At 52.8% G+C, this 12451-nt stretch overlaps 1 protein-coding gene across 1 annotated transcript in view; it reads right to left on the bottom strand.

The window, feature by feature from the left end:
• Window positions 1–12000, bottom strand: part of ATOH8 (atonal bHLH transcription factor 8) — a 25370-nt gene extending 13370 nt beyond the window's left edge. The window contains exon 1 of the mRNA XM_017820819.1: window positions 11575–12000. Within this exon, the coding sequence (XP_017676308.1) occupies window positions 11575–12000 (426 nt within the window). The remainder of the gene's footprint in view (window positions 1–11574) is intronic.
• Between the last annotated feature and the right edge of the window lie 451 nt (window positions 12001–12451).

A 12451-nucleotide genomic window follows, 5' to 3' on the forward strand; every position in this document is an offset into this window, starting at 1 on the left:
TTCCCCAGCTCTGTTGTCCTTCTCTGGACACGCTCCAGCACCTCAATGTCTTGTAGTGTGGTGCCATACACACTATCTACTACTGATACCCCTGAAAAGACATGGAATCATGGAATAGCTTGGGTTGGGAGGGACCTTTCAAGGTCACCTAGTCCAAACTCCCCCCTGCAATGGGCAGGGGCATTGCAGAGAATCTATGTATCCTATGGGAATACCCTGTGTCACTGCTGCACTGACCTCAGCTGCACAGAGAAGACTTCTCTGCTGGTAACACCAACCCAAAAGGGATGGAGCCACTTCCATGCCTCTTCTGCTGGAATCGGCACCGTGTGTGCCATGGGATTCGAGACACACCCTGTAAGCCCCTCTGCAAAGCTGCCAGTCAAGGAAAAGGCAAGGCTAAGTGTTGTTCCCATTGCTCCAGAGGGAATCAGAGGGGTAGCCGGAAATGGCTGGAGTCTGGTGGCACAGAGATCCCCTTTTTGTCTGACAAAACCTCTCTCTAAATCCCTGCCTTCACTTCTTTGCCAGCATTATGCACCCACCAGTGGTACTTGCCTTCAGACCATAGTACCTGGTCCCCAGATGCAATGAGCTGAGTTATTTTGAAAGCAAGAGCTTTGAGCAGCAGAAACACCCAAGTCTTTCAACGCCAATGTAACAAGAACAGCAGAGTGCCCAGATCAAACAGCATCAGGAAAGAACAAAGCAAGATGGAAACTAAAATAGAAGGATTCAGTGCAATGTGGGAGTAATTTCAGAATTAGAGCAAGAAGGAAGTTAAATCGAGTGGAAGTAAAATAGAACCACAAAATCCTTGAGGCTGATGCACAGACGCTGTCCAGTTACAACACAAGAAGGCAACTAATGTCTTTTTTCCTCATTTGTTTTGCTCTTTCTTTTGTGTTTTGGTTTTTTTTTTTCAAAAAAAGAAAAAAGAAACAAAATAAAAACCAATCTGTTTTTTTTTTGTAGGATATGTTTGCTGCAAATGGCAAGGAGGATCTCAGCACTAATACAGCTGACAAAACCCTCAACTGGGATTACACAACATTTTTCCCACACCACTGCAGCAGAGTCCAAGCTGGAGCTGCCCCATACGTCCATGGTAAGAGGTTCACCTTGAGCAGCTCAGATACTGCTGTGATAGGTGCGGGGCACCAACATTAAAAGATAAGAGGTTTTTTGCCATGGTAACAGTGTTAGAAAAACTATTTTATAGGAACCCTCCCTGTCTTGGCTCAGCTCCTGCCATTTTAATGTTTCCTTTTGAATTAAACATGGGAAATTAAGAGAGGAATGAGCCACTTAGTTCAGATCCAGAGTCAAAGCTTCCTCAAGTGTGTGTGTGTGTGTGTGTGTGTGTGTGTGACTTTGGCATTATCTCTTCTTTAACACAAAGTCAGCAGGAAGGAGGGGACAGATTTGCACAGATTGGAGAAAAGGTTGTCAGTGACACACCTGGATGCCAAGAAATCTTCAAAATCCAACTTAAAACAGAGAGAGTGTCTTAGAAATGGGAAAACGCCTGACGCTGGTGTGGCCTTGCAGCTGTAACCCTCCCAGTTTCCATGGAGTCTCCACTACACAGATCTTGGGCAGGTGGTAACGCAAGCAGATATCTGTCACACTCCTGGCAAGCACCAAGCCCTTCTTTCTGTCACCTTCTTGTTCCTCATGCCTGAACTGAACAGATTTTGGAGCTTTGGTGGGACAGCTGCAAAGATGGTAGCTGAGCAGGTCCGTTCAGAGCCAGGGGGAACCAGGGCAGAGCTCAAGTTCCTGTGCAGTTAATGAAAATATTTCCCTTATCTGACCTCACTGATCTCTCCCGAGCAGCAGCACAGCTCACCCTCTTGCCTGCAATATTTGCAGTGATTAAAAGGAATTAGGAAGGAACTGCAACTGAAATTTCACACTGATTCGAAGGAATGCAGCTGTCTTCTAGAAAGGCAGAAAGGCTAGAAAGGATACTGGCACCATCCTGGGCTTTGGGAGATCAGCATGGAGCGGGCTGGGACCAGCAGGAACCAGAGCTTCACTCAGAGCATGTTTCTTAGTTGTGTCTGCAAAGGGGTCTGCAGAGTCTCCTGGGTCTTATCAGTGACCCTGAGGTTGGCAGGAGTTGAAGCAAGGCAAGAGGAATACTCCTGAGACATATTCCTGTGCAGAAGAGCCCTTCTTTGGCAGGAAGATAGGACGGGATGTGACCTAACAGGTCTCTTCCATCCTTGACGTCTGAGATTCAGAGGCAGCGCCCTTGGAAAACCAAGGATGCTCCCTTTGAAGTCCGTGGGAAGTCTGCTGTGCACTTGACCGGAGCAGTGCTCGGCCTGCAGCCAGCCCTCTCCAGAGAGGCAGGGATCTGCTGCAGCTCCCCAAAGGGTCACTGTCACCCACTGAAGAAATGGGCTGGGAGCTGATTCTGACCCAGGGCACAGGAGAGGAGAGTGTGGGATGAGGTTGGGGAACAACTGGAGAAACAGATGTGTGAGAGGGTACCCCTGAAACATGAGGGTGAAGGGTATGTTCACCGTGGTGGGTCTGTGAGGAACAACCACGAGCATCCCATGGACTTCAGGAGCATTAAGCAAGTTCACATCATTAAGCCTTCTGCCAGGCAGCTCTGTCCTTATCAATACGATACGATTTCTGTAAACATGCTCTGGACCTGCCCAGATAACATCTGTAAAACCAAGTCTGCTTTTACACTGCATAAAGATGCTGGAATAAAGAAGAGTGTCGAGTGCTGGGGGTCCAGACCTCTCTGGTATTGTGCTTGAATCGTGACTTAGCAGCACAGACGTGCACAGATCCCCTCCACACAAAGGTCATGCAGGACAGAATTGGGCCCCCTGGGCACAGCAGGAAAGACAGGGTGGCTCCCATGTTTGCGATGGCTAAGCTGCCCTGACAGCTAGTTCCTCAACATGCCATAAGAAGCTGCTGAACCTACCTGTCTGCTAACTGATCTGGTTTATTTTTATGCTGGGAGTTAAAACACATCAGGCCCCCCTCCCTCCCCTCCCCCAGGAAAGCATTTGGCTGCCTCTCTCCTGCATCCGAACACGCAGCCCAGTGGCGCTGTCTCATTGTTTGTGCTGCGTCTCCTGCCAAAAATATTTCCAGAGGGTTCATACAAATGTCCAGTACTTAATAGTTCTGGCTTTTGTACGTCCCTCTTTCCACCCCGGGGTGAGTCAGATGTTTCCTAGAGTTAAGACACCTTGGGGGAATGGTGGCAGGTTGGGGCAGTAGGACTGCCAGTGTTTCCTGCTTGTCGGTCCTGAGCACAGGGGAAGCCTCTCTTTCATGATCCTGAAGTATCTCCAGGGCTGATGTCTGCAGTGCTACTGCAGATGTGTGGGTGCCTCATCCCTGCAAAGTGTCCAAGGCCAGGTTGGATGGGAGTTTGAGCAACCTGGTCTAGTGGAAGGTGTCCCTGCCCATGGCAGGGGGCTGGAACACGATGATCTTTAAGGTCCCATCCAACTCAAATCATTCTACTTCTATGAGTAAGAGCTTTAAGAAGCTGAAGGCCTCACCCAGAAGATGAAGGCCTTGTCTGTTTTCAAGATGTGTTACATTGTGGAGTGTGTTTGGGAAGGGTTCGGAGCCACCCTTTTTCTTTCCACCCAATTTTGTGGTAAAGTGAACACATATGGGTCCTCCTGCTTCTCACAGGACTCATCATTTTATGGTCTGGTTGGTGTATTCAGATTCACCAGCAAGGAACTTGGCTTCCTTACCTTGCTCTCAACAGCTACATGCCCTGAGTCCTTCTAACATCCCAGGCAGGACGATGATGATTTAATGTACAGCTGTATGATGGAAAAGCCTGCACGCATTCCCAGGATGTCCTTTCACGGTCCTGCCAGACCCCTTCAGACCTGGTTCCCAAGTACCCCTCCTCCTGCCCACAGCACAGCAGCAGCCAGCTTCCAGCAATGTCTCCTCCATGCCACTGGTGCTCATTACACTGAACTAGACCTTTGGGGCAGCACGGTGTGGGTTGGAACAAGCAAGGACAGATTCTGCTTTGTGGATATATGGCATGGTTCTCAGGGGAGTGCTTTGGAGAAGGGCCCCATAAGAGTCATAAAATAGTTTGGGTTTGCAAAGGACCTTTAAAGGTAAGCTATTACAATCCCCCTGCAATGAGCAGGGCCATCTTCAACTAGATCAGGTTCTTCAAAGCCCTGTCCAGCCTGACCTTGAATGTTTCCAGGAATGGGGTATCTACCACCTCTCCGGGCAACCTGTGCGACTGTTTCATCAGCCTCATTGTAAAAATTTTCTTCCTTATATCTAGCCTAAATCTACTCTCTTTTAGTTTAAAATCATTACCCCTTGGCCTAGAGCAACAGGGTCTACTAAACAGTTTGTCCCCATCTGTCTTATAGACCCTCTTTAAGGGCAAGGGATGGGAGAGGCTGAAAAAGTCTCCCAGAACCTTCTCTTCTCCAGGCTGGACAACCCCAACTTTCTCAGTCATCCCTCTTATCATCTTTGTGACCTCCTCTGGACTCACTCCAACAGGTCCATGCCTTTCCTGTGCTGAGGGCCCCAGAGCTGGAAGCAGCACAGCAGGTGGGGTCTCACCAAGGCAGAGTAGAGGGAAAGAATCACCACCCTTGACCATCTGTGGGTGTCACAGTGTCAGATGCTCCACAGAGCTCTATTCCAGCCAGCGATGGGCAGCTATTCCATACCATGGGTGAGGGAGGCTTTTGTTTCTCTGCCACCAGACTGCGATGGTGGGGAAGGGGCAGCCCCGTGCTAGCACAGCAATCATAGCAGTTCGAAAGGAAGCCGCATCCCTGTCCCACCACAGGGAAAAAAGTGCCCACCCAGGGCCCAAACCCAGCTGAAAAATGCCAAGGAGAACAAAAGCAGCATCGCTCAGGCAGGAGCACTAGTCCTGAACGAGGTGCCTTTGCCTCTTGGGTGGGTGCACACTGCCAAATAACCCAGCTCCCGGTTCCCTCCCAGCTCCTGGCTCCCCCATCGCTCACATTGCAAAAACATGAGTTCACTCCTTGGAGCGAATGAATTGGCTTCCTCCAAACAAAACCTAGGTGTGGCGCTGGGTGAGTTCACCCCGGGAATCTCTTCCAAATGGCAGTCTGGTTAATGCTGCCCCAGGCCTGGCTCCACTCCATTTTGGACAGTCCTCCTACATTATCCCCATTTTGCAACCCCAATGCCTCCTGCACATCCCCAGGGCATACAACAAACACTCTCAGTATGAAAAATATCAAAATGCTGGGTTGCAGCAAAGCTCTTACCTTACTGCAGGCTCTTTGAACCACTGCCCAAAACAGTAACTACACAGAGGACCACTGGGTATCACAGGAGAAATCCCAGGGCCACAAGGCACAGAAAATCTCCTCTGAAAGGGGCTACCCTCAAGCACTATAGTGGGGAAACACTTTTTTGGGTGACAGTTTTGTAATGGCCATCTCCATCTTTAAGGTCCAATGAATCCGATTCCCCTGGCAAATAGGAGACCAAGCTCTACCAGAGATAATGGCATTGCCACAGCCTCAGCTTGGCCTTGGTGACTCTTCAGTCACCACCCACTGCTGGACACCATGGGGTTTTCCACTCCTTTGCTATCGCTGCTTAGACCCAGGAGCTGCTATGAGCAGCTGCAAGGAGCATAACCCTCCCTCTGCTTGCATCCCTGCATGGCACAGGGGACAGTGCAAACCGGGACCAGGATGGGATATATCGCTTTGGGAATACACACGGCAGGGACCAAAAGAGATGCAGGATGGGAACAAAGAGCCTGGGGGGCTCTGCTGCACAGTACTGTAAAGTGTCCCATCTCCCCACTGTGGTCCGGAGAGGAATTTGAGAGTGGATTAAGGCAGGGAGCAGAGGCTGGATTCAAAGCTTGACAGAGAAAAGCAGACTCTTTCCTCCAATTTCAGCAGGAGCCATAAGAAAACATAAAGGTTAACTTAGGGTGGCTGCAGCAGGCAGAGCAAATATCTCCCGACAGGAGCGGGATTTGTAACAAAAGATAAAATCAGCCAGACAGCAGCCAAGAGAGCAGAAAAGCCCTGTTCTTGGTGACACACAGGCATTGTTTTCAAGATTTTTGTCCTTTTGTCTGGTTTCTCCCTTATTTTCTGTCCTCTTTTGTTGCTTCAGGCCAGTATTTTTTCATCTTCTTTAGCTGTTAAACCACAGTGCCACCCCACTCTGCCCCAACTGGGCTCTAAATATCCATCAGCGTCACTCGGGACCGGCTGTAACCACTGAGATACTCCGGTTAACACTGTGCTGTTCAATGACAACACGCAGCAGTGGTGTTGTACATGATGTCTGGAAGATGTTCCAGCTCTCCTGAAGTCCAGCAGCACCTCTCTAACCATCTCTTCCCACCCAGCTGTCACCCCCAGAGAGCTCAATGGGTGGTTTGTCTTCAGGAGCTGGGTTTTAAAGCATCTTGGGGTTTCCTGCTTGTGGGATCACAGAGGGATGAATCACTGGAAATAGGGAAGGGAGATGTCAGCAGGTGATGGAGGAAAGCTCTCAGCCTCCTCACCACACAGAAAGGACACGCCAGAGACACTGGTCACATGCAGTGTCGTGCCTGCAGAGGTGACAAACCACGGCTGCTTTTGGGATGACATACAAAGAGGATGAGCACGTAATGACACATGCCCAGAACAGCCTCAGCCTCCTCTGGCTTGTGGCTGACTGCTCAAGTCATGGCTCCTGCCTCCATTTAGTGCCTGGCTTGTCCTTCAAAGCCCTGCAGACAGCTTGCCCACATGCCACCCCACAGCCATGTAACCTCCTCCTGTGTGGCCTTGAGGCTGCCGCTCCTGATGTCCCACCATGCTCCCAACAGGAGCAAGCAGGGGCTTTTCTGCACTGACTTAACAACAAACCACAGCAGCCACGTGCATGTCGGCAGCAAAAAGTGAAAGGATGCTAGTGGGGGGAAAAAACCTCCATTCCAGCAGCTAAAAAACCCTATAAAACTCTAAAGTATCTCCAGAGCCCACATGAGTGCAGAGAGCGAGGCTGTCAGCTGCTGAGGCAGAGTGTCCTGGTAATGCAGTGGTGAAAAGATTTAGAAAAATGCCAATATACTTCAAGGGAAAATAAATGCCTGTGGACACATTTGCTCCCAGTGCAGACTCCAGCTCGCTGTGGCTCGATGCATCGCTTTCTCAAGGAGGAGCTGGACAGCAGTGCTCCAGAGAGAAACCAGATGTGCAAGCCCAGGCAGGCTCCAGATCAGGAAGGCTGCTGTGGTTGTCTCTGTCCATCGACGGAGAGTTTGCTGCCACCTTAGGGTCTGTCAGCACAGCTGAGGAGCTCGATCCCAACTCCTGTGAGTGCAACATACTGGTGGGAGCTGGTTTGCTTGGCTGCCCATGCAGTCTCATGGTGAAAAGCACTATCTCCTTCCAGTCAAGTCCCCCAGGAGCAAACCTGGTGGCTAAGTCCATGCTGCAACAGATGTTGAGATAGTCCAGTTTCATACTTGGGATTTGCCGGAGCATGAGACTCTTGCTGCCAATACGAATTTGCAGACAATAAAAAAAAAAAGGAGCCAGTGTTGCTTGGCATGGAGAGCAGTTGCTCTGAAGATATGCAATGTTGTTGTCACATCTTGTCTCCTCCAAATGGCTGCACTGCTTCACAAATCTGAACATCCACCAGCACAAGGACTGGTAGGAGTCTTCACATGGAGGAGGAGATGCCCTCAGGTTCTTGCGAACTTTGCGCTGTGACTCATCAGAAATGTTTGGGTTCACTGACCACCCACAATGGCAGGGAGATGGAGAGAAAAAGGATGGAAGTGACAACCCATTATGTCACTTATGGAGGGTCCTGCAGCAGTAGTATAGGAATCCACTGACCAGGACCTGCCAGGGCTTTCAAGGACAGACCAGTGCTCCAGAGAGGAGCTGCCCAGTCACGAGGAAGAAGCAGAACTGGGGACGGACACCAGAAAGGCAGCAGCAGAAGGGCAGCCAAGGATAGCAGAAATATCTCCACCATCTCAAAGTGTTTCACAGCAGGTCAGTGTTTTCCAGGGGGAGCTATGCTGTGAGCCTCAGGAGTCTGCTGTTAGTGGAAGGATCATCACTTGGACAAACGATGCTTGGGGAACTGAAGGTGGGAAAATCTTTTCCAGACTGAGTAGCTGAAGATCACAAGTGCCAAGACCAGGGAGAAGGAGCTGTTATCTCAGGAGCATCTGCTCTTCAGCCCCACTTCAGTGCTATGGTCCTATGGTGAAGGTAGCAGCTCAATACAGAGAGAGGGAGAACCTTGTTCCTGGTGGCCGCAACACCAAGGGGTGAACACAATGGCAAAGACACGTCTCACAGCAGCAGGCAGCTTCCCAGAGCTGGCAGCTGCCCGCCTACCTCCCACCTCTGAGGGGGCCCTGCCCTCAGAGGCGAGTCAGGGACAGCTAAGTGCTCAGGGACATAGCTGGATTAGCCTCCCCTTGTGTGAAACAACTGTGTTTGGCTCTTCCTCCACCAAGAACTGGAAGAAAAAAAAAACCCCACACCCCTTCCTGCCATCTGGAGAGTTAGTCGACACAAGCCAAAACATGTGTGCCATATGTACACAGCTGCAGAGTGCAGGGACGCCGCTGTCAGCCCATCTGCCCGGCACGCTGAGTGCCAGTCGCCTACCCTGGGGTGGGCTGCTGAGACAGGGAGAGTGTCCTGCACAGAGGCATGACTTCCCCTTCCTCCTCCTCACCAGGCATGGACAGGCTCCCTACAGCTTGGCTGTGGTGGGTCTGATCCTACAAGCAATGGGGTTTTATCTCACACATGCCAGTGAGGATGGGTATCTCCAGCCCTGTACATCCAAACGTGACAGGCAAAGGTATGACACCTGTGTGGGTGCTGGGTACCAGTGGTTGAACAGGGCTCCTGCTTCCAGCAGCTCCACATCCAGCACCTGAGCCCTTCCCCAAGGAGTGTGGGGCGGGGGCTGGCTGTGTGCAAGCGCAGTGCTCTCCCCTGCTCCTCGCCCGCCTGTCTGCAGGGAGGTATCAGTTTCAGTGCCTCAGGAAAGGCCTCCCAGCTGCTTAAGAGCCTGATATGTGATGACAAGGAGGGGACGGAGGACTAACCAAGGAACAAGAAGCAAACTGAGGCCTGTGGCAGACAGTGCACAGGGATTGCTTCAGGGATGTGGAAAGACGGCGCTGACCTGAGGCAAGAGAAAGCCTCCCTGCTGCGTGTGCCTCTGCCAGCGCATCTCCCTGCCCCTACTTCCCGACCCACTGACCAGAATGTGACAGAGAGCAACGTACTGTCTTCTGATCCGAACCGCTCCTCAAAAACCTCTCCTCCGACCCCGGTGTGAATGACTTGAGTGACAAGGCAGCACCGTGCGTAAGTGCAATGAAGCTGACTGTCACCTGATGTCACGTACGGCACCAGGCACGCCGCTGGCAGCCCCACAAGAAATGAATACAAATGTCATCCAATGATGGTCGGGACAGCCAGCCCACCCCTCAGCAAATTGCTAGGAAAACCTTGCAGCAAATATTTCTCAGAGAATGATTTCTTTCTCTTTGCAGAGTGAATACAGCTCTGCCAGTATGTACCCGTGCTGACCCTAGAGACCGGCTTTCATGGGAAGAGAGGACAGCAACTTGTTCTCCAGGCTCTTTGGACTCCCAGCTGAGTCCACAGCTGAAATGATTTATGGAGACAGGGCCAAGGCCAGGAATCTGAGGCTTTTCAAGAGTTGCCCATTTCCCAAAAGAGCGCGGCTTTAATTTGTTGCCTGCCTGACTCCTGCTTGAGGCTCAGCCTAGAACAAGATTGCCAGTGATTTGGGAAATCAGTGCTACTTCCCCTTGTGGTTTTGGTGGTGTAGATGTCTGTCCATGGAGAATTAGACTGACACTTCCAAGCGTGTTACAGACAGTTGCCAAACAACCAAAATATGGAAGCAGCTTATAGAAACAAAATATATCAAGTCTGGAGTCTGCGTGTACAAGGGGCAGCCTCTCAGCACTGGAGGAAAGCATCCAGCACACACTGGATTACTGGGATTTATGACAGGAGCTGTCAGATCCCACCCTGCGCGGTGATCAAAAATGTTTTAGTTTAGATGCTCATCAGTGATTCCCTCCTGACATACAGCCCCCAAGTCTCAGCCTGCGCTTCTATTGAGGTCAAGGCTGAAGCAGATGACAGGGAAGGATTAAATCTTGGGGTGCAGCTACTCAGCACACAGCAGTCATTGAGAAGGGCTGCAGGCAGCATGATGGAGTTAGGAACAAGCAGAGCTCCGCTAAGCAGGAAAGAGCATTGAGTCCCAAAGCGAGCACACTTGCAGAATAGCTTGGATTAGTAATGTTTGAAAGATGGTAGTGAAAAGCCTGGGTGTATGAGCCCCCCTGCGAGCAGAGCACGCTGCTCCCACCAGGCTGGAAGGACCATCCTGGGAGAGGCAGCGCTCAGCATCTCTCACGATCAGACTCATCTGCAGTTCACAGCCCTCCAAGCCCTGTGCATCTCGTCCTTTCCACACACCTGGAACAGCCCCATCAGCATTGACCAGAAAGGCAGAACAGCCAGAACAGCTGGGCTTGCAGAGTGTGACAGCACATCTTTGTCTATCAGTGAGCTGTTACACAGTGCCTACACACAGTGAGGGCTGAGTACTGGGGCCAGAGCACTAATTTATCCTTGTGCAGAAGATGCAAGAACCTTGTGGCTTCTCTGGATCTCTCCTCATCTCAGGGAGATGATAGAAGAATTTAGTCCAAAACATCATTTACCTTTCAAAATCTCCACCCTGACAGTGAGAACCCATCTATTATGCTTCACAGACGACCATGAGGATTTTCAAGTCCTCTCACCAGGCAAACCCAGCACTGCACACACTTCAAACATGCCCTACAGTAAAACCCATGGGAAACTAACTGGCAAAGGACTACAACTCAACTCGGCTATCCCTGGCAGACAGGGCACATGGAAAGTTTCAGAGGCTGCTGTAGGAACCCCAAGCGCCCTGAGGGGTCAGGTACCCTGCACCGAAGTCAGCAAGAACATGGTGCTGCCCAAATTCCCAGTGATTCCTTTGGGGCAGCTCACCGCAGCCAGAAAGCTAGCAAGTACACGTGCTCTTGCTACAAGAGCATCACCGCAGCTCGCAGCTTGGCGAAGTGCCTCTCTCCACACTCTGTTCTCACTTGGAGGGATTTCTCGGGTTTGTTTTATTTCTTCCCCCTCCACACCATTCCCTCTCCGGGGAAAAAAAAAAAAATAAAAAAAAAAGTCCAAAACTTTCTAACTGCAAGCAAATTAAAAGCCCTTATTTATTTATCTTGAGCGTTAGCACAGTTCTAGGGTTGGTACTTCCAGGCATTTTGAACTGACTTCCCCTCCTGTCAGGCGGCTCCTGCCCTTCACCTCCCCCGGCCCCCGGCAGCGCGGGCGCTCCCCCGCGCCCTGCGCACCCACCAGCCCTCGACACGCGGCACAACGTAGGGGGTGGGGTTGGCGAAGCGATGCCCGGAGCCCCCCGCAGGCGGGCGGCGGCTCCCGGGGCGGCGGCAGGTACCTGCTTCCGCAGCGCCTCGAAGGCGGCGCTGATGGTGTGGACGCGGGTCCTCTCCCGGGCGTTGGCCAGCAGCCGCCGCGTCTGCTGCAGCGCTTTGATCTCCGGCGAGACGCCGGACGCCTCGCCCGGCCGCGGGCGCGGGGAAGCGGCGGGCGGCGGCGGCGGGGCGGCGGGGAAGGCGCTGCTGTTGGCGGCGGCGGGGCCGAGCGCGGCGCTGCGCGGCTCCCAGGCGGGCTGCGGGGCGGCGGCGGCGGGGGGCGGCGCGGGGGGTGCGCGGAGCGCCGTCCGCCTCCCGCTCAGCACTTTGAGCTCCACGCGGAAACTTTTGCAGCCGCCGTGCTTGCGCCGCAGCCGCCGCAGCCCCCCGAGCTCGGCGGGGCAGAGGCGCGGCCAGGGCTCGCCCTCGGCCAGCGGCGCGCTCCGCATGGCGCGGGGCGCTGCTCAGCCGCGGCCGCTCCGCCGCTGCGCTGCTCCCGGTGCTGCTGCTGCCGCCGCCCCGCTGCCGCCCATCGGAGCCCGCCCGGTCGCGGCGGGCAGCGCAGCCCCGGCGGGACGGCTCCCTCTGTCTGTCTGTCCGTCCGTCTGTCCTCTCCGAGCGAACGTGCGCCCGCCCGCAGCTCCCCGCAGCTCCCCGCAGCCTTGCCTCCCGCCGCCGGCAGCCGGCCGCCGCGCAGATGAGCGGCTTTAAAGAAACAGGAAGGCTGGCCTCTTTTTTTTTTTTTTTCTTCCCAAAACAGCTGTGCTGCCAATCTCCTTTGTTCATCCCCCCCCACCCCCCCTTCCCTTCCCTCCCACCCCACTCCCACTTTCTTCTTTAATCTCGCTCTTCCATGCGATGGAAGAGAAATCCTGCCCCCCGGAGACTCGCTGCGACCCA

The sequence above is a fragment of the Lepidothrix coronata genome, unplaced genomic scaffold, assembly GCF_001604755.1.
Source record: "Lepidothrix coronata isolate B3197 unplaced genomic scaffold, Lepidothrix_coronata-1.0 Scaffold85, whole genome shotgun sequence".
Lineage (NCBI taxonomy): Eukaryota > Metazoa > Chordata > Aves > Passeriformes > Pipridae > Lepidothrix > Lepidothrix coronata.